We start from the raw sequence: 25,364 nt of genomic DNA, 5'->3' as shown, positions 1-25,364 counted from the left end.
TCATAGAAATTGCTCTTCCTCTCTCTCCTCAATCCATGTCTATGGTCTTTAAGATAACTTGTTATGTAAAATGATTTATTTATCTAAGATGCACCTACACTGAATTTATCTGAAAATAAAAAAGTTGATATTAAGAAAAAAATTGTAAATGGAAGATTATTAGAGAGGGTTTCACGTGCCAGCAAAAGTTACTGGCGTGCCATGTTTGGCACGCATGCCAGGGGTTACCCACCCCTGATATAACCTCTTTCAATAATCTTAGAACAATTTAAAAAAAAAAACTCCTCTAATTTGAAAAACCTCCCAGGGCAATATCTAAAAATACAGCTCTAAGTATTACCTGAAATTAAATCAGAATCCCCATAAATACATACATACAAATATACTTTGGTTGGTGTTACTCAGTGGTTGGGTGTGGTCTGAGCACCAAAGGGTCTTGGGTTCAATTCCCAGACAGGGGTGCATGCCTGTATGAAGACCAATGGAGAAAACATCCTTGGGTGAGGATTAACAAAAATAAATAAATAAATAGATAGATAGATAAGTAAATAGATAAATAGATAAGTAAATAAATATCTCAGTGAGTAGCTTGATCATTCTGTGCCTTTAACCATGCTCCTGAGACATTTTCTTCCAGATGAACTTTTCACTTGGAAGCAAAGGCATCCAGTTAAAGATTACATTTTTTGATGAGCACGTTGCTTTGCAGTTTTCTCTTCTGCATACCAAGCGCAGATTAATCCACTGCTCTCAGTATCAGTGCAGCAGCTATTACCACAGACATTTAGCGTGCCTATAAATGTTGGAAACAGAAATAACTATCTGTATGAAAATAATATGTGCTTCCTTGGGCGGAATACACTTTCAAAGGAAGCCAATGAGAGATAGTGCCTAGCCTTGAAGCCTGGGAGGGTAGCCACCCCCTTCCCTCAGGTTGTCCTTACCCAATCTACTGGCACCGAAGTTCATGGACTCCACAACAAATCGAAAACCAGACTCATGCAGCTATAAATCACACCGACTAAATTAGACAAGACTAGAATCAAAATTTGGAATTCATGTAAATGACTACAAATATCACTGACACCTCAAATCTTAACTGCTATTTAGAAAACAATTTTAAGGAAAAATAGAACAACTCTTAGTCCTTTATATTGTCATTTAATGTTCTGAAAAAGTGAAAAAATCTATGAGCAGTTCAGAGTTGCCTGATGGTTTCAGACATAAAAGTCTGCCTAAAGATTAATTTTATTGTCAACTTAAAATCAATTGTATCACTTAAAAAAACTAAATAAATTGTTCCTCTCATTATCAGGGCTGTAAAAAAGAAATAATTTCATATTCATTCTAACAACCATCACGGGGTTGCAGCAATGCCTGTGAAGATGAGCCCAAGAGGCGCATCCCCTTTGTTACAAGTTTGTGATTTTTCCGCGCCACCTTGTGGCCATAGTACAGCCACCGTGACACTTACAGGGTCCCACCCCACCCCCCCGCCAAGCTGCTCGGGCCTTTCGGTAGCCGCATCGCTAGAACCGGCCTCGGCACGAACTTGCCGAAAATGGTGTCCTTCCCCGTGACCACAGATGAGACACCGACTTGTCCATTTTCCCTCTTCCTCCCCTATTTTCTTTTTTAACATTTTTTATTGATTTTTAGAGGTCAGTTGGTTGGGCGTCCCCCCTACTTTCTTTATCCCTTAATTTCATGTCCGCGGGCCCGCCACCCACTGTCCCCTCGGGCTCAAATGACCAAGACTGCTGAATTTGCATCCATTTACCTGGAAAGTAAGACAAGCAAATTTTCGGTCAGTGAGAAATAAGGAGGTTTAAAATAGAATTTAGGTTTATATTTAGATAAATAGTTATATGTTTGCCAGCAGAGTTTGCAGCCTGAGAAATGTGCATGTACTACACCAAGATACTTTAAGAAAGCATCAGGAAGGTTACATATAGTCAACATATGGGTGCTGAGGGTCCCCTCAGGCAAAGCTGAAGCTATGTGTGGTAACACGCGCTGCTTTGGGAGCTCGAGGTCCGGGCTGCGCCCCTCGCGCCGCTCCCGGGTTGCCGGGCCCCCCTGTCTGCTGGGTGCGCGTTTACTTTCGTGCCCTGTCTGCTCGGAAGCCTTGGCCCCCACATGACACCTCCGGCGCTTCCCGGTGAGATTTTAGTAACTTCCAGCCAATTAGTGTCCGCTCCTCGAAATGAGCGCGGGAAGAGGAGATGGAAACAGAGGCAGAGCTTGGAAAATGGAGGAGTGTCTCTTTTAGGGGGATGGTCTTCTCTGTGTATCACCGATTCATCGGCTCAGCAAACGTTGACTGACAATCCACTTAAGAAATTATGTGAAGCCCTAACCGGTTTGGCTCAGTGGATAGAGCGTCGGCCTGTGGACTGAAGGGTCCCAGGTTCGATTCCGGTCAAGAGCATGTACCTGGGTTGCGGGCACATCAGTAGGGAGTGTGCAGGAGGCAGCTGATCGATGTTTCTAACTCTCTATCCCTCTCCTTTCCTCTCTGTAAAAAATCAAAATAAAATTTTTTTAAAAAAGAAGAGAAAAGACAGTATTCAATTTGCTTAAAAAAATAAATTATGTGAAAACAAAGACATGAGACTTGAAAAGAAGTTGCTTTTAGGATGACGGCGCTCTCTGTACTTTTGTGCACCAAATCCTTCGTCCAGCAGATGGTGATGAAGGGCGCACACAGTGTGTCCACTAGGCGCTGGAGATGGTGATGAGCAGAATCGAGCAGTCCCTGCCTCCACACATTGTATGGCTAGTGCCGGAGAAAACCTTAATTAAATTAATGCATTAGATATATTGAATGCCTCGTGTGTCTGGCACGATTCGCTATAAGCCCTGCAATAATAAAATTAGATAAAACCCTCTCAATCTCGAATTTTACATTTGACTAGGAGACGTTAGACCATAAACAGGTAAATAAAATGGGTGCCACATTGGATGCAGGACAGTTGGGCAGTGGTAGGGGATGCTGTAGTGTTGATATTTTGCCTAAATTTTTACATTATTGTATCTTCCTGTGAAGCCTATTCCCAACCCCTTAAATTTTTGTCATCACTTGAAATGTATCCTTTGTACTACCACCCAAAAGGAATTGTTTAATAAAAACACTTGTCATGCTAAAAACTGTTATGTGTTCCTCATCACTTAGACTAGAGCAGTGATTGGCAAACTGTAGCTAGCAAGCCACATGCGGCTCTGTGGCCCTTTGAGTGTGGCTCTTCCACAAAATACCACGTGCGGGCGCGCACGTACAGTGCAATTGAAACTTCGTGGCCCATGCGCAGAAGTCGGTATTTTGTGGAAGAGCCACACTCAAGGGGCCACAGAACCGCATGTGGCTCGCTGGACTAGAGGATCAACTTAATATAAGACACTTCTTGACCCTACCTGCCTCTCCAATTTAGTCATCCAGTAATCCCTGTCTTACTTAAGGTTCTAGAACAGGGAATGGCAAACCATGGCTTTGTTCCAATAAATTCTTATTTACGAATCCAGAAATTTAAATTTCATATATGCTATGAGGTATTTTTCTTTTTTCTTAACAATTTGAAAACGTACAAACCATTCTTACCTCGCCGGCCATAGAAAACAGGCATAGGCTAGATAGGGCCATGAGCCATAGTTTGCTAATCCTTTCTCTAAATTATGGAATGACTTGTTGTCCTCTGCATCCCACCCATCTCTATGTTTCATTACTGTATAGCTGCAGTGCCTCTGCCTCGCTAACTCCTGTACCTTCCTCACAGATCATGAGAGGGGCATAGGAAGAGTGTGTTTATGTGTGGAGGGGGAGTAGGTAGGAGTTTGCAAATCAAGAATCAGCTCTGAAGCCCTCTCCAAGAATCTTTCTCTTAATTTTTCTTTTCCCTGCTACCCACACCCAATCCTCGTTCTCCTATATCCTCAAAGCAACTTTTTTTGTATTTAGTACATCGTATTTCAGTTTTCTTAGATTCTAGTCTCATTTGAAAAACGTAAACATTTCTGGGCAAGAGCTGCCATGTCTTACTCATCTTCACATTCACGGTACCTCGCCCAGTGCCTGACACTAACTAGTAGGTGTGTGGTCAGTAATTGTTGGACCAAACAACCTAACCTGAACCACAGTAGTGGTAATGGGTATGGAGGGTGGGTATTAGGCTACAGAAACAGAAGAACCTAGTGACTGCTTACGTAGGGGACTGGGCAAAAGGGAAGGGAGGATTCCATGACTCCACATCTGGCTTGGGCAGTGGGGCAAATGGAAGGATGAATCTGGAACTTACATGAGAGGCCTTGGCTGGACACATGGTGTTTTATTTCATCAGCATATAGGGTTAGGAGGAACTTTTTTTTTCCAAATAGGATTTTTACAGTATGATATCTTAATTAATCTTCACAATGGCCTGTAAACAACTAACAGCATTTTTTAAAAAATATATTTTATTGATTTTTCACAGAGAGGAATGGAGAGAGATAGAGAGTCAGAAACATCGATGAGAGAGAAACATCGATCAGCCACCTCCTGCACATCCCCCACTGGGGATGTGCCCGCAACCCAGGTACACGCCCTCGACCAGAATCGAACCTGGGACCTTTCAGTCCGCAGGCGACGCTCTATCCACTGAGCCAAACCGGTTTCGGCAACTAACAGCATTTTACAAGTGAGCAAACTCAGGAGCTATAAGGTGGACCAGAAATTTGAAACCAGGTCTTTTTGTCTTTAAGCCATGTCCTCCCTCCCACCCCCACGCCTTTATTTATTTTTAGAGAGAGAGAAGGGAGAAGGGATACAGAGAGAAAAACATTGATGAGAGTGAAACATCATCAGTTGTCTGCCTCCTGCACGCCCTCTACTGGGGATGGAGCTCGCAGCTCGGGCATGTGTCCTGACCAGGAATGGAACCAGAGGCCTATTGGTTCCTGGGTGGATGCTCAAATGCTGAGCCACACAGGCCGGGGCAGCCAGGGCAGCCAAGTCCTTTTTACAATACCATGCCACTGCCTTTGCAGAGAGCTAGATTCTTAGTGATAGTAACTGCTGGACAGAAGTCAAGTAAAATGATATTAAAAGTGTCCTTAGTGTTGGGAAACTAAGAGATCATTTCCCCTCTAGGAGGGGGCACTGGAGGAAAACTGCATTTTATTGAGATGTGCTGTGGGGGGTTTGGAGATGGAGTATGGATCAGACTTTCAAGAAATATAGCCAAGGCAGAGACCAGAGAGCAGGAGGGAGGCAAAGTAAACGTTCCAGAGAACATTCGCTTAACAATTTAGAAGAAAGGATCGAAATTACTAGAAAACACCAAGATATTTAAATAATTTTGTGTTCATTGTGTTCTGTATTTCTTAGTATTGAGTGGTATGCTTTAACAAGTTTTAGATTATTCAAGATTTTAGATTATTATCTGCTTAGATATCTCAGGACACCAGAATCTCCTTGTAACATTTAGTTCTTATTTCCTTTTAGACTTTGATTAATTACTATTGTCAAGAGAGGTATTTCCATCACGTGCTGCTTGTTGCCAGTGAAGGAATTAAGAAGTATGGTAATGACGCCGTCTTCAGATTTTATCATGCCTATGGTACATTAATGGAAGGTACGGGAAAATATTAACCGTGCTGCACTGAATTCTTGTTTTGCACTAAGAATAATTTCTCACATCATAATTTTGACTTTCAGGTAAAACTCAAGAAGCTCTTCGAGAATTTGAGACTCTTAAAAATAAACCAGATGTATCACTTTGTTCTCTGCTTGCACTGATATACGCCCATAAAATGAGTCCTAATCCAGGTATAGTAGGACAATTTTTCCTACTCAATTTATTTTGTTTTTTTCTCAATTACCATAGCATTTAGTCTATATTACATATTATCTATAGGTACTATTTATATCATGTATGTTTTATCATCCCGACAAGATTGTAAGTTCATCAAGCAGAAGACATACGTATCTTACATTGCTTTCATATTCCTTATATCCTTTGGAAGAATTTTCATTTGTACATACGAGTTGTTTGAATTAACGTAAAGGTGAACATATATTAGCAGTTGTTAAGCAAACAAACAAAAAGAATAGCCCCAAACAGGTATGTGCATAAATTGCTCTGCAACAGCCAACTTTATAACCAGTTATGTTCAAATATATAGCTTTATACAGTGTATTTCTTCTGCTATATCTTAAGCTTCTTAAAGGCCTTTATGTCCCCAAGAGGGCTAATCCGTGGAAGATATTCAGTAAATTTTATTAAGTAATAGTTTGGAAAATATTATAGAAAAACTTTATGCAAAACCAGCAATTCAAATTGTGTGAACTGTCTTTATATATTTATTTATTTAATATTGTACATATAAGTTGTGATCCATAAGATCTTATATGATCTAGTTGAAAAAAGAAAATGTAAAAACCACCAATATTAAGGGTAAGGGATTAATGGGGGGAGAAAGGGGACCTAGGTAATACTTTCAAAGATAAAGATTTTTTAAAAACACCAAGATTAAATTCTAATGTTGCTATTAAATAAAATGATAAATAAAACAAATTAATCCCGAATTAATGGAAAATAGTATGTACTATTAATCCATAAGAGTAGCGTGGGAAAGCTTCGTGAAAGATAGGAACTTAATCTGGATCTTTGAAAGACACGGAGTATTTCAGGATAAAGCATATTTGTCAGACAGAAAAAATCCATGGGCAAACACATGGAATTGGTTCAGGATTCAACTCTTCCGTGGATCCCCTTTCTCTATGCCCCAGCAGGAGTTTTAAGCTGGAGCAGAGAAGTTTCATAGGAGAGCTGTAGTCAATAAGCCTTTAAAAAAATTAGTACAAAATATTTTCTTCCTAGAATCAAGTTTTCATTTAATTGATTGTTCCCAACAGTATTGATTCTGTTGGGAAGTGTGATTTTCGGGACACTAAAAGATGGAGGCAGAAATATTGCCGAGGGACACTTGAGTACTGACTCTACTTTTCACCATATGTGATGCTGAGTAGGCGTGAGCTCAGGAGGGGCCCAGAGGTTTGTCAGTAGTGCCTAGGAAAGGCCTGGATTGTTCCCGTACATCCTTCCTGAGTTCTGACGTAAGTCCTGAATATAAAAGGGCTGTGATGCAATAAGAACTTGAGCTGCGATGGGGCAAGAGCTAACTTTGTGCAGGTGGCGTCCCAGCTAACTGATGCCTCAATGGGGACCTGATGGGAATCTGGGCAGAAGACTACAGCTCCTGCTCCTGCAGGATGAGTTCTTTTCTGTCTCTGTATGGTGGCTCTTTAACAAACGTTTCTGAAGGGAGGTGGGCGGCAGGCAGAAGGAGTCTTCTTGCCAAGCAAGCTGTAGCCCACCGAAAATGATTGTATTTCCGAAAGTCATGAAGTGGTCCCTTGGTGATTCCACACTTCAATTTAAATTTCTGTCATTGGACTAAAAGAAAGGGTCACTTATCTTTCCTTGGAAGCCATGTTCAGAAAGGTAGAGGCGGTTAGAATCACTGCCCTCAACGTGGACATTTCCTTCTTCCTTATTGTATAACTGCTCCGCTTTGGTCCAGGATTTGGATCTAATGGACATTTGTGTCCTAAGCACATACTCACATATGATAGGTTTGATAGTAATGATTAGAGTTGTTAGAAGTAGACTATCTATTTAAGGGAGCAGTCAGGCAGTTATTAACCTATGTAAGGAGCAACCATTATACTACCTTTTACTGGCCTGTGACAGTAGCTGCCCATGTTGATATATTTTAGAAATGGATTAGGAATTGGGTAATTTAAATACAAGTCCTGGTTTGCCTCTAATAATTACATCATTTTAGAATCATTGCTAATTTTTCAAGTCTTATTTTAAAAGTTGCATGTATAGCCTTTATATCTTGGGGATGACGTAAACTGTAGAACTGTACATTACCCTGATCATTAACCACAGGCGGCTATTCAGCACGTGGACTTAGTTTGAGGAACCAAATTTTTAATTGAGTTCTAATTACTTTTAAGTTTTAAACTTGATTCAGCTATTAGAAGTTATGTTTAGAACAGTGATGGCGAACCTTTTGAGCTCGGCGTGTCAGCATTTTGAAAAACCCTGACTTAACTCTGGTGCCGTGTCACATATAGAAATTTTTTGATATTTGCAACCATAGTAAAACAAAGACTTATATTTTTGATATTTATTTTATGTATTTAAATGCCATTTAACAAAGAAAAATCAACCAAAAAAATGAGTTCCCATGTCACCTCTGACACGCGTGTCATAAGTTCGCCATCACTGGTTTAGAACAATGAGTGAATATACTTTTTCATAAATTTTATGAAATCAAAGTACAAATTAAGTATTTCTGGATAAAATTTAGGAACTTAATGAGAGATGTGTAAAAAATATATACCACATTTTAAAGATTCAGTAAGAAGAAAACAATCTCTGGTTTTCTTATCAAATTACAGGTGAAATAATTTGGATATACTGGACGAACTAATTTTACGTGTTTCTTTTTGCCTCGTTAATGTGGCTAATAGAAAATTTTAAGCTACATATGTGGATTGTATTTTATTTCTATTTGAGAGTTCTGCTATAGAGAGAACTTAATTCTCTCCCCTGTTAATCATCTGACCTATTATAAATACTTGGTCTAGAATTTAACTTTCATTTATGTCTTCTTTTTCCATTCCAGATAGAGAAGCTATTTTGGAATCAGATGCCAAAGTGAAGGAGCTACGTAAAGGAGCAGAACCGAGAGCTTTGTACCATGCAGGCTTATTTTTATGGCACATTGGTCGTCACGAGAAAGCGAGAGAGTACATTGACAGAATGATCAAAATGTCAGATGGTAGTAAAGAGGTAGCTGGTTTTCTTATTGTGAAATAGTGACATTAAAGGAAACATATTGTTTATATATTCAGCGATAACTGCTGTTTAATTCTTTGTTATTGCTCACTCTATTCTCACTTTATAAACACTAGCTTTACTTTAATATTTTATTATTTTGTAAAGTTATGGTTCTCAAAGGTGGTTTATTTTTATGCTGTTTATTAACTCTTGAAATGATCTCTCCCTGGTTCCCTTCCTTCCTTATTCCCTTCCTTCCTTCCCTCCCACTCTCCTTGTTGAACTTCTGTAGGTACAAGGCACCATTGTTTGCACTGTTAATAATACAAAGACAAGGAATGCATAAGCTTTACTGTCCTGAATGGATCATGTAGCAGTTGTCATAGGTCATATACCCAGCCAATATGTTGAGAGAGGTTGTGATTAAAGAGTGCAGGAAAATGATAGTTGACATTCATTGCTTGCTTGCTTTGTGCTAGGCACTATTTTAGGTACTTGAGGAAAGATAACATCTGTAAGTATTAGAATGAGAAAGAATTTCTTGCAGTAGCATTTGCACTAAAACCTGAAAAATGGATAGTTTCCATAGGCAAAGATTATGGAAAAGGGAAGTAGATACTCCCAAGATGGGAAGTAATAGATGGAAATGAGAAAAACAAGGAGACATATCGGTTCTGGGTACAGTGAGACTCTTCATATTTGATGGGAACATGGGGTACATAGAAGAAGAGGATGGAAGAAAAATGTGGAGATGTGGGTTGGGGCAAATTGAAGGATCTTGACAGTGAGATACAGTATTTGTATCTAATTCAATAGGCATTGAAAGACCATTAGTGGTTCTTAATCACTTCAGCGAGTACAGATTCAGAAGATTAGTTTAACATGCTGTATAGGGTGGACTGACCAGGGGGGAAACTAGAATGCAGCCAAAAGGGTACTGCTTTCTGGCCGAAGACTTTGAGGGCCGATACTAAAATACTATAGAGGGGGTACAAAGTTGCGAATTATTAAATATCCACAAGGCTTGTCAACTTATTGTAAACAAGAGGGGAAGATACTGAAGATATCTCTGAGGTTTTAAGATTGGACAATTCAGAGACCAGTTAACATAAATGGAAACTATGTTGAATTAAGAAGGTAATCTTAAAGAGAGATGTGTTTAGCTGAAGACATGCTATATTCCAGGCTCTGGAGAACAGTGGAATAGAGATAGTAGATGAGCTGTTGGAAAAAGAAAATATTAAAAGAGGTACTGGACTGCAAGTAAAGCTTGGGAATTATCCACCCAGAGATAGTAGTTGAAACAATTCAAATAAGCACACTGATCAAGTGAGTAGAAATAGCACTGTTTGAGTAGTATTAGCTGTCTTTTCAGGTGAAATACAGAGAGCTAAATATAATCTCAGTTAAAGATTTATAAGTTTATGAAGTAACCTATAATTTTTTGTGTTAATCCTCACCCGAGGATATTTTTCCATTGATTTTTAGAAAGAGTGGAAGGATGGGTAGGGGGAAAGAGGAGTAGAGAGAGACAGAGACGGAGACAGAGAAAAACACCTATGTGAGAGAGACATTGATTGGTTACCACAGCCAGGTATCGAACCTGCAACCCAGATACATGCCCTTGACTGGGAATTCAACCTGAGACCCTTCAGTGCAGGGGCTGATGCTCTAACCCAGGGGTGGGGAACATCCAGCTCTTGGGCCGTATATGGCCTGCAAAATCATTTGGCCTGGCCCTGCCAAGGCATTAGGAGTAAATTAATTAAATCTTTGGCCAAATATAGAGGGCTAATTTTTAAGTTGGTAACTTTGTATGTCCGGATAATGATGCTATAAATATTCAAATGACCCTTGGCAGAGAAAGGGTTTGCTACTCCAGCTCTAACCTAACCATTTAGCCACACCAGCCATGGACTATACATCTGATAGAAGAGCAGATTTCATAATTTTTTTTTGAAATTAAAAAGAAAAATATTCGACCTATGTCTATCTTCTTTTCAACACTATAAATCTTGCAACCCATTGGCTCACCAACATTTCTGAAGGTAAACATCCATGACTTCTTCAGTTTGTAATTTCTTGGACCACATATGCTTGCATTTGAAACTCACTGGACTAGTCATATATTAAAGAAAACATTGCCACATTATCTTAGTTTTTAATGTATGTGAAGCCTGTTTTTCCATCTTAGTTCATTTAGTCTGCTCAAAAAGAGGTCACAAATTCTTATTTATGTCTCAAATTACATATTTAACTGTTATTAATAACAATTTGCTGGCAAAATCGCAGATAAGAATATTGATTATTGCCGAAACCGGTTTGGCTCAGTGGATTGAGCGTCGGCTTGCGGACTGAAAGGTCCCAGGTTCGATTCCAGTCAAGGGCATGTACCTGGGTTGCGGGTATATCCCCAGTAGGAGATGTGCAGGAGGCAGCTGATCGATGTTCCTCTCTCATCGATGTTTCTAACTCTCTATCTCTCTCTCTTCCTCTCTGTAAAAAATCAATAAAATATATTAAAAAAAGAATATTGATTATTTAGCGTTAATGGACTTTTTGATAAGCTTCTTCATATTAATATTGAGCAGAGTAGTAAGGCTGAAATTCTTAATACTTTCCCATACTCTAGGCCGGCAACAGTTAGAAAGCATTTTTACTGCACAGTTTTATTGTTCATAATATTATTTAATAGAGTGATTTTTGTTATTAATTACCAAAAAGAAAAGACATTAGGTTTACTTCTTTGACCCATTTTTCCCCCAAAGAAATGGAAGTATAATTAGAATTTTTCATTTTACAGGGACAGATCTTGAGAGCATGGCTTGATATTACAAGAGGAAAAGAACCGTATACTAAAAGAGCACTAAGATCTTTTGAAGAGGGATTACAAAATGGAAATGATATTTTTGCTCTGCTGGGTAAGGTGAGTTGGAGTTAGGTAAAAAAATCATGTTTTAAAATTTATTCATAATATAGTTGAAACCCAACAAAACTAAGTGCATCAAAAATAATTTTCATGTTACTTTTATCAACTCTCAATTGTAGAAGGGACTTATGTTTATATAGGACAATGAGCAGTAAACTAGAGAAATGTGTTCCCTGCCAAATTCTTCAATCCTAGGTCAGTTTTAATAGTGTGTGTTTTTTGTTATTGGTGTTGGTGGTTGTGGTTCCTGTGTTATTTATTCACCAAACATTTACACCCTGTCTAATATATGTGAGATATCACTCTAGATATTGGGGATACTCGGGACACTTCAGTTGCAGGCCGACACTCTGTCCACTGAGCCAAACCGGTCTGGGCAGATTCCATTCATTTTTATGGCCAAGTAATATTCCATTGTATGTATAAACCACAACTTTTTTATCCACTTGTTTATTGATGGGCACTTGGATTACTTCAATATCTTGGCTATACATAAGTAACTCTGCAGTGAACATACAGGTGCATATATTCCTTTGAATTATAGTCAAACCTTAGTTCTCGAATATCTCCTGTTTTTCCACAATTCGGATCTTGACCCAACAACTTTTTCATGCTGATTCTTATAGAATTAGTCAGGCATCTCTCAGGTGACAAACAAAGGAGAGAATGTGTGAGTATGAGTCAGTTTATCATTATACCTCATATTGTTAACATCTCAGGAAATTATGCTGTGAATATTTCTAATGGGGGAAAAATGATTCAGTTTTCAACCAAATTGCTTCTCAAACAGCCTTCCGGAACAAATTAAGTTCTAGAATCGAGGGTCCACTGTAGTGTTTTGGGTTTTTTCAGATATATATCTGGAAATGAAATTGCTGCCTCATAAGGCAGTTCCATATTTAATTTTTTGAGAAACTTCCATACGATTTTCCACAATGGTTACACCAATCTGCATTCCTACCAACAGTGCAAGAGGGTTCACTTTTCTCCACATCCTCCCCAACACTTGTCTGTTGATTTATTGATGATAACCATTCTGACAGGTGTGAGGTGATATCTCATTGTAATTTTAATTTGCATTTCTCTGATGATTAGTAAAGTTGAGCGTCTTTTCATCTGTCTATTGCCCATCTCTTTGTCCTCTTTGGAAAAGTGTCTACGTATTTAAGTCCTTTGCCCATTTTTTTATTTGATTGTTTTTTTTGGTGTTTAGTTGTATGGGTTCTTTATAAATTTTGGACATTAACCCCTTATCAGATGTTTCATTGGCAAATATGTTCTTCCATTCAGTAGGTTGTCTTTTCATTTTGTTGATGACTTTCTTTGCTGTTATTTTGCTTATTCTTTAAAATCTTTTCTTTATCTTGAAAATATTTTTTAAAGGTACAAAATATCTTAGTTTTAGTTGCTGCTTGTGAATACACAGGAAATATTTTATTCTAAAAGGAAACATTATTTTATGGTGTTTCTAAAAACATTTTTAACATTAATTGTATTTCTTAAGTATTTAAAAGTGGAATTTAAAACTTTTATTCTTCTGTGATGTTTTAAACTTTTGTTTTGATAAAAACTATTTTTTTCTTATTATAAAAGTGATCACTTCCTTACGGAAAGGTCAGAGAACAAAAATATAAAAAATGCTAAACACTAGTTTTCTCCCGACTTCGGGATAACTGTTGTGAGAACCTTGGTATATATGATCACAGATTTGATGCCACTTCTTTTTTCTCCCATTAGGCACAATGCCTTGAGATGCGCCAGAATTATTTAGGTGCTTTGGAGACTGTGAACCAAGTAATTGTGAACTTTCCAAGTTTCCTCCCTGCTTTGGAACAGAAAATGAAACTACAGCTGGCCTTGCAAGATTGGGACCAGGCGATTGAGATTGTGCAGAGGTAAAGTACAAAAAGGTGACACCCACCCCAACCTTTGGATCTGGTTTTAATTTTGAGAAAAAATAAAATCTGCACATAATTTTTTATCATAGGATTTTTTAAATTTGATTTTTCCAAAAATACGGAATGGAAAAGTTTAATATTGCATTGTTTAAAGCTGAATTGATTGGTTTACATACATATCTGACTAGCTGTTCTAAGACAGACTTTTTTTTTTTTTTTTTTTGCAAACAAATACCCCTGACCTCATGAAGCTTATATTCAAATGAGAGGAACCATATGATAAACAGAACAAATAAGAAATTTTGTAGTGGTATGTTCGAAAGTTTAAGTGCTATGGGGAAAAGATAAAGCCACAGCTGGAAAGTAAAATGGGGAGTGGGGGTGAGGGAGTGGATTTTATGGGAATGGCAAGGGAAGGCCTCACTGAGAAGGTGGCATTTGAGCAAAGGAAATAAGCAATGTGGCTATCCAGGAAAAACTTTGCAGGAAGGAAAAGCAAGTGCGAACACCTTGAGGCCAGAGTATGTGTCCTATGTTTAAGGAATGGGAAGGAGTAAAATGACTAGGAGTGAAGTCCCAGCAGAAAGGTGGGAGGGAGCAGGGTGCCAGGTTGTGAACATATGTAAGTTTATTTCGACAAAATGTTTTTCCGCAGGTTAATGCTTCAAGACAAACAAAATGTAGAAGCACTAAGAATGCTGGCTCTTTACTATTTGTGTAGGGAGGGGGATATAGAGAAGGTAAGTTGCATTGTGCTAATGAAGTTTCCTGTATTAATAATACAGGAAGCACTCTTTTAGAATGTATGTCACTGTAGTTTTTAGTTGATTCTTGAAAATACACTTTAACAAAGAGGTGAGCTTCTTAATTCAGCTAGTAAAGTATAAACAGTATGTAGTCAACATTAACACTGAAAATTCCTTTGATCATTAATTATGGTATATGTGGTTTTTCTATATAAAACTCCCATGCAATAATATGTTTGATTAATGTAACTGGTGATACTGGGTATGGAAGAGTACATAGAAAAAATATAATTTATAATATTTTTAAATTTTATTTAAGGTTACATAGGCTTAGGATAAAATCCCATTGGACCTTACAGTAAGGTAACATGTTTCTCTAGTAGTGAGCATATTGACTATGTACTAGATTACAGAATATCATCATCCAGTCTTAAGTAAATAGTATTATAAAAAGTAGTAGATTTGGATTGTGTTGAGTTTGGTTAAATTAGTTAATATGACAGTGCCTAATAGGTACTTTAGTAAATATTAAAAGAATTTTAGTAGAGGCAACTATTCAGTAAATATTCTGGGCATTGAAATTATTTATACTAAGTATCTTAGTGATTTTTCTATTCTAGATCATTTTAAATATAAACCAGGCTATATATGTAATCCAAGGGCTGATCTTATATAACATTAGTAAATAATGTTGTATATATGTTTGTAAATATGTTGTTATTCATATCTCATTTGTGTCATGGATTCATTATTTTAGAGGGAGCTTGGCATGTACAGTTAATTGAATATTATAGGTATCTTTATCTACCCAAAGGTTCCTACTCAGTAACAAATATTTAAAAAATACATTCTAAAACTCTGATCTTTATTGATAATTAATTATGGAGCTTTTTAAAAGAAGTTTTTTTAAAAATATATATATTTTATTGATTTTTTACAGAGAGGAAGGGAGAGGGATAGAGAGTTAGAAACATCCACGAGAGAGAAACATGGATCAGCTGCCTCCTTCACACCCCCTACTGGGGATGTGCCTGCAACCAAGGTACATGTCCTTGACCAGAATCGAACCTGACTCTTCAGTCCACAGGCCGACGCTCTAGCCACTGAGCCAAACTGGTCAGGGCTAAAAGAAGTTTTAATACATCTTGCAACATACAAGATTTTATTGGAAGAGGGAGGAATTAGTAAAAGCAAATATCTTTTTAAACAATAATAGTATTTATTAGTCTATATGTCATATATTATGTTCTTTATTTCTTAGTTTATTTTAAAATTATACTGCGTACTTTTGTTTTAGGCTGCAACCACACTGGAAAACTTGGAAAATGCATTGGATGCTATGGAACCACAGAATGCTCAACTTTTTTATAAGATTACCATTGCCTTCAGCAGAACTGTAAGAGGGTCCACTATGTACCATAGCTCTGTTATCTACAGCTGGAAATAGAAAATAAGTCACCAAGGCTGAGGCACCAAAGAGCATATGGCCTAGAGTGAAAATATGATATGTGTATAATTATGTGATATATTCCTAAGAAGGGCAGTCCAGAGGAGATACGGTTCCAACTGTAAAAAGCCATCATGGAGGCTTCATGGAGCAAGTGGCATTTTTTGAACCTTTAAAGAGAGGGAAGTGCCTTCTAGGCAAAGGAAATAAGTGCATAGGATTTATGAGTAGGAATGTTCTTTGTTTTGTATTTTTAAAATATTTGAAAAACGTTTTAATGTGTGTAATAGACTATTTTGGTAGGGGAAATGGCTGGTATCTTACTTTTTTTTATATAATATTAAAAAAATGTTCGCATTACACGTTCACAATTTTAAAAAGGTAATCAGGAATGGATTAAAAAAATTAGCAGAATCTTGAAATCAATACCTGAAATGAGTGGATTAAAAAGTTAAGTAAGCTAGGAAAAAGGCACACATGAGTAAGTAAAATAATTAGTAAATATAAAGTTGAAAGAAAAAATCAAGGGTGTTGTTAAGTGACATAAATAAACTGAATTTTCTCATTTACAAACAAAGATTGTCTGTGTGAAGTTTAGAGAAAAACAAATTCTGCTATTATAAAAGTTTAAGTTAAGGAGGGTATATTTATCCTTTTTATTTGCCTGTTGCCAAATACCTGATTAGTTTACAAAAATTCAAACAGTTTAGTATTATACTCGTAAAAGTTGTTGTCTTCAAGTGTTACATACTTACTCTAGCAACATTGTCATTTCTTGAAATATTTCTGAAGCTTTTTAAAAAGATTCTAAGGCATAATCTTTTAAAATAGTCTCAGTGGTGCCACCCTTGTCTTTAGGGGGAAAGCCCTACATTTTTTTTCCATTAAAAATATATATGTAAACTTAAAGCAATAACTTCATTGTCTACTTTGTAAAACAACCGTACCACAGTTTGAAAAGAGGTCTAGAATATCTTTGTATGGCAACATCATTAGGAGTTTACTTTTCAAGGTAGCTGTCTTTAAAAACACTACTCAGGATATATAAGTTCTCAGAGGATATAAACTCTTTCTTGCTGTTCTGCCTAGATAGTAAATAGAGAAGTTTTATTTTTCTTGGTTACTAATTAATTGTTTCTTTGCATTTTTGCTTCTGCAAAATACAAGTAACATATATGTATGTTTAGAAAAACAATCCTTTTGACTGAATAGAAGTGTTCTAGTTCAACTAAATCTTTTCTTTTTAGTGTGGACGTAATCAACTCATTCTTGAAAAAGTTCAAACATTACTAGAAAGAGCTTTCAGCTTAACCCCTCAGCAATCAGAATATGCTACAGAACTTGGATACCTAATGCTTTTACAAGAAAAAGTTAAGGAAGCATGGAAGTGGTATCAGATTGCCATAAATCTTGAAGAAACTAGTATCACTGCAGTGATTGGTATGACCGCTATTTCTATAAATGTTCTTCATAGAGATGCATTTTCATACCTGCCATTAAAAATGTTTTTGTGATTTTCTAAAATTAAACAATTCTCCACTATCCCCAACAGAAAAAAAATCATATATCTTTAAAAATAATTTTTTCATAATTAATATCTTGAGAGAGTAGGTTTTTATGGGATAGTTACTATACTAGTATATTATGAATTCCATCATAACAGATTTTATGTGAGTACCAGGCCACCCATTTTCTTTCACCTTTTTTTTAATATAAAATTTTCATGTATTATTGGTGAGGAAATCCATGTTTTATTAATGTTGTTGGTGTTAGCTTAAAGTTTGCATGCCTAAAACCAGATATGCAAACTTTGTTTCTGTTCTCTTTGGTTTTAGGATGTATCCGATGTCAATTGATAGAAGGGCAATTACAGGAAGCAGATCAGCAGCTCGAATTCCTTAGTGAAATTCAGCAGTCTTTTGGAAAATATGCGGTACAGTATTTTATTTTGTTAGCTATTAGGTCCCAGCTACTATTTATAAAATATGAAATTTTAAATTGTCTTATTTAGTAATAGCTTTAAAGGAGTAATATACACCAATTTTAATATGTAACTTCATTTATGAATTTAACTCCATGAAAAATTAGACTTTAAATATTCTCCCATAAGATTCTAAAAATCTAAGCTAAAACTTAAGTATGAATAAATATTTAACATCAAGAGCACTTCTTATCCATTTGAAATCTAAATAGAAAGAAATGCCTTTATAACTGAATGGAGTGATTTATAAAAACTACTGATTTTTCAGGAATTAACTTATTTACAAGCAATTCTTGCTATAAAGAAAAATAAACGACAAGAAGAAGTTATTAACTTGTTAAATGATGCCTTGGACACTCATTTTTCACAATTACAAGATTTACCTTTTGGCATACAGTATTTTGAGAAGTTAAATCCTGATTTCTTGCTAGAAATCATTACAGACTATCTGAATTACTGTCCATTGCAAGTAAGTAATTTGGGGACTTTGTGGGGGGATAGAGGGTGACTATTAAATTTATTGCAATCACATTGGTTAATAAAATTATCTAGGTTTCAATTGACACATCATCTGCATATTGTATTGTGTGTTCACTGCCCAAAGTCAAGTCTCCTGTCATTCTGAGCCCCCTTTCCCCTCTTCTGCCTCCCTCAGCCCCCTTTCCGTCTGGTAATCACAATACCAATGTCTGTGTCTGAGTTTTGTGTGTGTGTTTTTTCCTTAATCCCTCATCTATTTCACCTGGCACGCTAATACCGCCTTCGGAAGCTGTCAGTTTGTTCTCCGTATCTGTGAGTCCGTGTCTGTGAGTCTGTATAAGTGAAATCATATGGTATTTGTCTTTCTCTGACTGGCTTATTCCAGGTCCATCCATGCTGTTGTAAGGGGTAAGATTTTCTTCTCTTTTTTATGACTGAATAGTATTCCATTGTGTAAATGTAACACAGCTTTTTTTACCTACTATCTACTGATGGGCACTTGGGCTCCTTGCAAATCTTGGCTATTGTAAATAGTGCTGCAATGAACATAGGGAGCATATATTCTTTCAAATCAAGAATTTTGAGTTCTGATATAGTCTCAGAAGTATATTCACTGGGTCATAAGGCAGTTCCATTTTTAAGTTTTTGAGGAAACTCCGTACTGTTTTCCGTAGAGGCTGCACCAGTCTGCATTTCCACCAATAGTGCACTAGGGTTCCCTTTTCTCCACATCCTTGCCAACACTTGTTGTTGATTTACTAATGACAGCCATTCTTTCAGGTATTAGGTGATATCTCATTGTGATTTTAATTTGTATATCCATAATTATTAGTGATATTGAGCATCTGTTCATACGTCTATTGGCTATCTGTATGACCCTTGAGAGAATTGTCTGTTCAGGTCCTTTGCCCATACTACCTGACATCAAACTATACTACAAGGCCATAGTAATCAAAACAGCAGAGTTCTGGCATAAAAACAGCCATATAGATCAATGGAACAGAACAGAGAGCCTAAAAATAAACCACACCTATATGGTCATTAATATTTGACAAAGGAGGCAAGAATATACAATGAGGTAAACACCATCTATTCAATAAATAGTAGTGGGAAAATGGAACAGATATGTGAAAAAACATAAAACGACCACCTTTTTATACCATATACAAGCATAAACTCATAATGGATGCAAGACTTAAATGTAAGGCTTGAAACTAAAAATCCTAGAAGAAAACAAGCAGTAAAATGTCAACCATTTCCTGTAGCAATATCTTTTCTGATATATCTCCTCGTGCTTATTGAAGACGTTTACTCATTGTATATTCTTGCCTCCTTTGTTGTAAATTTAATTGATTATATATGTGGGTTTATTTCTAGGCTCTTTATTCTGTTCCATTGGCCTATGTTTCTCTTTTTGTGCCAGTATTATACATGTTTTTATCATAATAGCTTTGTAGTATAGTTTGAAATAAGGGAGAGTGAGGTTTCCAACTTCCATTTCATTTACTTCTGCTGTGGTCTTTATTGTTTTTTCTTCCTTCTACTAACTTTGGGCTGTTCTCTCCAGTTTTTCTCTTATAATTCGTTTTTATTTTTATTCTGTTGTGGTTGGAAAAGTTACCTGACATGATTTCAGTGTTAAGCTTTGTGACCTAATATGTATTCTAGCGTGGAGAATGTTCATGTGCACTTAAAAAGAACACACATTCTGTCTAGCCAGTTTGGCTCAGTGGATAGAGCATCAGCCAGCAGACTGAAGGACCCCACGTTTGATTCTGGTCAAGGGCATGTACTTCAGGTTCAGGCTTGATCCCAGGCCTTGGTCAGGCTTTAAGTGGGAGACAACTAATTGATGTGTCTCTCTCACATTGATGTTTCTCTCTATGTCTCTCCTCCCTTTCTCTCTCTCTCTCTCTCTCTCTCTCTCAAAAATAAAAGAATGCAATATTCTGTTTGAGGATAGAATGTTTTGTGCACACCTATTAAGTCTGTCTAGTCTGTCACCTAAGGCCAATATTTCCTTTTCGATTTTTTAAAATATATTTTATTGATTTTTTACAGAGAGGAAGGGAGAGGGATAGAGAGTTAGAAACATCAATGAGAGAGAACCATCCATCAGCTGCCTCCTGCACACCTCCCACTGGGGATGTGCCCGCAACCCAGGTACATGTCCTTGACCGGAATTGAACCTGGGACCTTTCAGCCCGCAGGCCGATGCTTTATCCCCTGAGCTAAGTGGGAGACAACTAATTGATGTGTCTCTCTCACATTGATGTTTCTCTCTATGTCTCTCCTCCCTTTCTCTCTCTCTCTCTCTCTCTCTCTCTCAAAAATAAAAGAATGCAATATTCTGTTTGAGGATAGAATGTTTTGTGCACACCTATTAAGTCTGTCTAGTCTGTCACCTAAGGCCAGTATTTCCTTTTCGATTTTTTAAAATATATTTTATTGATTTTTTACAGAGAGGAAGGGAGAGGGATAGAGAGTTAGAAACATCAATGAGAGAGAAACATCCATCAGCTGCCTCCTGCACACCTCCCACTGGGGATGTGCCCGCAACCCAGGTACATGTCCTTGACCGGAATTGAACCTGGGACCTTTCAGCCCGCAGGCCGATGCTTTATCCCCTGAGCTAAACCGGTTGCAGGGGTGGGCAAACTTTTTGACTCCAGGACCACAATGGGTTCTTAAACTGGACCGGAGGGCTGGAACCAAAGCATGGATGGAGTGTTTGTGTGAACTAATATAAATTCAAAGTAGACATCATTACATAAAAGGGTACGGTCTTTTTTTTTTTTTTAGTTTTATTCATTTCAAACAGGCCGGATCCGGCCTGCGGGCCGTAGTTTGCCCACGGCTGGGTTAGGGCCTTTCCTTTTCGATTTTATGTAAATGATCTATCCATTGATGGAAGTGGGCTTAAGTCCCCTATTACTATTAAGAACCACCTTTACTATATATTTGCCTTTACTAGTGAGATTTTTTATGTGTGTGAATGCATTTTTGGCTTTTTCTTTTTCATTTAAAGAGTTCCCTTTAACATTTCTTGTAAGGCCAGTTTAGTGGTAATAAACTCCTTTAGCTTTTGCTTGTCTGGAAATTCTTTAGCTCTTCCACAATTCTGAATGATAACCTTGCCCATATTCTTGGTTGTAGGTTTTCCCTTTCATCATATTAATGTATCCCACTACTCCCTTTTGGCCTGCAAAGTTTCTGTTGAAAATCAGCTGATAGTCTTATGGGTATTCCCTTGTACATAACTAGTTGTTTTCTCTTGCTGTTTTAAGATTCTCTCTTTAACTTTTAACATTTTAATTATGATGTGTTTTGGTACGGATCTCTTTGAATTCATCACTGTGCTTCTTGGAATTGGATGTCTATTTCCTTCACCAGGTTAGGGAATTTTTCAGCCATTATTTCTTCAGATAGGTTTTCTGTCCTTTTCTCTCTCTTTTCCTTCTGGAACTCCTATGTTAGGAATGTTAGTATACTTGATTTTGTCCCAGAGGTCTCTTATGCTTTATGCTATCCTCATTCTTTTAACTTTTTAAAATATCTTCCAGTTGGGTGATTTTCACTACCCTGTCTTTCGGATTGCTGATCTATCCTTCTTTGTCATCTAATCTGTTGTTTCCTCTAGTGTATTTTTTATTTATATATTAAATAAATAATATATATTTTATTTATATTATTCAGTTTTTATTGGTTCTTTTTTTACAGTTTTATATCTTTATAGAAGTTCTCCACCTGTCTGCAGAGTTTGATGAGCATTTTTATGACTATTACTTTGAACTCTTTATTTAGTAGACAGTTTGCTTTTGTTTTGTTCTTTTTCTGTTTTTGTTTTTTTGTTTATTTGCTTGTAACATATTCTTTTCTCTCCTCAGTTTGCCTGTTTGTTTCTTATGTATTTGGTAGATCAGCTACATTCCCTGGTTTTGTAAAAGTGGCCTTATTTAGAAGGTGTTCTGTGGGGCCTAGTGGTGGAATGCCCCCTAGTCACTAGAACCAGATGCTCCAGAGGTGTTCCCTGTCTGGACTACTGTGGCTTCTTCTTGTGGTTGGGCTACAGCTGCTAAGGACACACTGGCAGGTGAGACTGGCCTCTGGCCCAGCCTCAGCTGTTGCAGGCACACTGCTGTGTGCTGGTGCCAACTGAGTCTGCCCACTGGGTGTGGCAGAGTAAGAGCCGCATTGGAGGGATGCCAGTGGTGGGTCCTTAGTTAAATGCCAGGGTGGAATGAAATGTTAACAAGGTTAATAGAGAATGTCAGAAATGGTGCCTGCCAGTATCAGACCAGCTAGATGAAAGGAAAATAAGAAAGGGGGAAAAATTGTGCCCACCATGTTCTGTCCCTGGAAAAAGTTCCAACAGCTCTCTGTCTGTTCAGCACACACCTTAAAATTAGTCAGTATATCACCTTCATGTATGACTCAGGTGCTTTTCAAACTGTTCCCTCCTCACTTGGACTCAGAAAGTGTGCCACCTTGGTTTCCTACAGCCCTTTGGCTTTCCCAAATGTAAGCCCTGTTGATTTTTAAAGCCAGATATTATGGGGGCTCCTCTTCTTGGTGCAGGTGCCCAGGCTGGGGCTCAGACCCCTTGTTCTTCAGAGGGATATCTCTCCAACTCGTGGGTCACTGCGTAGGGTGTAGGGGGTAGAGTGGATCCTGACTAGATGAAGTCTCTCTGCCCCCTCCTACCTGTCTCAGTGCGGCTTCTTCTTTATATCTGTAGTTGTAGAAAATCTGTTCTGCTAGTCTGTAGGTTGTTTTCAGAGATAGCTGTTCTATACAGAGTTGATATCAATGAGAGGAGATGAGCTTAGGATCTTCCTACTCCACCATCTTGAACCCGAAGCTGGGAATCTTGGTTTGAATGCCAATTAAGCCTGTCCTCGAAATGTTGTTCCTTGCAGTTGATGCTAGTCATTTATTTTTTTATGACAAGTTTGAGAACCCTAGTTGTGACTTAGAGGATTCCTTTGTTTTGTCAGTGCCTCTCATTATGCCCACTATTCCACATAAGGATTTGGACTGCAAGACCTAGATTAGATCCTTTTCCTCCCAATTCTGGATTTCCACCCAGGTTTCTTTTTTGTGAATCATGTAACAGTCATTAGATCCTCTACTCACTGTAACTTTGGACCCCAGTATAGGACTCTACATTTATCCCTATGAAATTTTATCTCCATGATTCATTCCATAATTCAAGATGACATAGCCTTCTAGATCCTGAATATCATCTATTTTGTATGGATCTTATTGTCACCCATCATCTGCCTTAAATAGCTCTGAATAGAACTGAGATGGAACCCTCCGATTTATTACCAGAGAGTTTATTACAAATTAGCATGGATCCATTACTCACGCTTATTTGTTATAGATAATAAGTGGATGGATGGCTTAATTATACTCAACTCACAAAGCAACACAGGGAAATCATGATGGGCACTATCTTCATTGCTAAAAGCGTAGTTCTTAGCATTTTCCCTGATCTATGGCTTGTTAAACAACCAGGGTTGTTTAACAAGGAAATGAGAATAATGAACTTTCCTTGGGGAACCCATGCTGCTTTTTATTGATTGTTACTTCCTTTTCCACACTTTCATAATCTATTTTTTTAAGTATCCACTCTAGAATCACACATGGGATTGATCTCATCTCCCCAGTCATGATCTTAGAGTCTAATGCACTTCTCAATACTCATGCAATATTCAGAATTCACTCAACAAATGCTTGCAGAGCATCCAGCACTCTGTTCAGAGTTAGGGAAATAGTGGTTTAAAAGCAAACTACAACCTTTGATCTCTTGAGGCATGTATACTATTAGGAGAAGACAGCTAATAGAATCAATAGGTTATATAGTATTTTAAAAGATCATAGAAGAAAATAACAGGGTAGGGAGGAGTGATTTTAGATAACATGATCGGGATAGGCCTTATTAAGATGGTAAAATCTGAACAAAAACTTGAAAGGATCATGTGGAAATTTGGTATAGAGTGTTTCAGACAAAGGGAATAGTTGTTCAGTGGCCCAGAGGGACACAAGGAGGTGAGTATGGCTGGGATAGATGAGGAGGAGAGGAGTTGTCAGAAAGAGGTCATAGCACAGGAGACCAGCTGTAACAACTCTGACTTCAATTCTGTCTGTAACTTCTTTGGCTTCAGTTCTGAGTACAGTGGGAATCCATGAGAAGGTTTCTGGCATGGCCATATTCAACATTTTTAAAGGATTTTTCTAGCAGCTGTGCTGAGAGTAAACTGTAGGTGGAGTAAGAAATAATTAAGTGGTAGTTGGCTCCCTAGTCCACAGACATCCTATTTTTTCATAATAACTTCTATCGGCGTGATAGAATCTAATCAGCACTTATAATGCTGTTTTCATGGGGAAATATCAGAAAGGCAGACTTGTCTCTCTAGCTCTGTTCCTAATTCTTTGGCCCTTTTATATATACTTTTTTTTTTAATCAAATAGTTGTTATCTTAGAGATTATCCACAAAAGTTCTGTTTGGGGTTTTTTTTTCTGATTCATTCTGCAACTATAGTGAAAACAATGCTTATTCTCAATAACTAATTCTTAGCAAGTGGCAAAGAACATTATCAGAACCTCACCATATCACCTATACTTTCATTATTTCCAGTTGTGCTGAAAACATATGCTTTAAGAAATTTATTCTGTATCCATTACTGTGTGAAGACGTGTAAAATTCTGATATTCAAGACCTAAAGACCCTTCATCCTATAAAAGAGGAAAAACTAAATATGAAACTACTGTAGAAATGTTATAAGATATAAAATGCTAAGTTTTATTTCATAGATTACAAGTGCTATAGGAATTTCAAGAAGTTGAAGTATTCTAAACATCTGTGGTCATATTCTGAAAATGCTTTTGAGCACACATTTTTGTGTGCTTCAACATAGTGAGAAAATGGGACACCTTTTTTGTCAGTAACAATTGCTTGTTGTAGGAGTGATAGTCAGTTAAGAGGCCATACTCCAGTTAAGAATGTATACGTGTGGGATATAAGGGGCAATGTGGAGGGCCATCCTTT

General features: G+C 37.4%; 1 protein-coding gene across 1 annotated transcript in view; it reads left to right on the top strand.

The window, feature by feature from the left end:
• Positions 1–2,639: 2,639 nt before the first annotated feature.
• Positions 2,640–25,364, top strand: part of TTC21B (tetratricopeptide repeat domain 21B) — a 64,303-nt gene continuing 41,578 nt past the window's right edge. Inside the window, exons 1-11 of the mRNA XM_006766562.2 lie at positions 2,640–2,690; positions 5,477–5,606; positions 5,690–5,800; positions 8,674–8,840; positions 11,632–11,754; positions 13,495–13,652; positions 14,311–14,395; positions 15,699–15,797; positions 17,096–17,288; positions 17,684–17,781; positions 18,098–18,298. Of these exons, the coding sequence (XP_006766625.1) occupies positions 2,640–2,690; positions 5,477–5,606; positions 5,690–5,800; positions 8,674–8,840; positions 11,632–11,754; positions 13,495–13,652; positions 14,311–14,395; positions 15,699–15,797; positions 17,096–17,288; positions 17,684–17,781; positions 18,098–18,298 (1,416 nt within the window). The remainder of the gene's footprint in view (positions 2,691–5,476; positions 5,607–5,689; positions 5,801–8,673; positions 8,841–11,631; positions 11,755–13,494; positions 13,653–14,310; positions 14,396–15,698; positions 15,798–17,095; positions 17,289–17,683; positions 17,782–18,097; positions 18,299–25,364) is intronic.

This window comes from Myotis davidii, unplaced genomic scaffold (assembly GCF_000327345.1).
Source record: "Myotis davidii unplaced genomic scaffold, ASM32734v1 scaffold59, whole genome shotgun sequence".
In the NCBI taxonomy this organism is placed as follows: domain Eukaryota; kingdom Metazoa; phylum Chordata; class Mammalia; order Chiroptera; family Vespertilionidae; genus Myotis; species Myotis davidii.
This window is presented reverse-complemented; position numbering and strand designations above follow the sequence as displayed.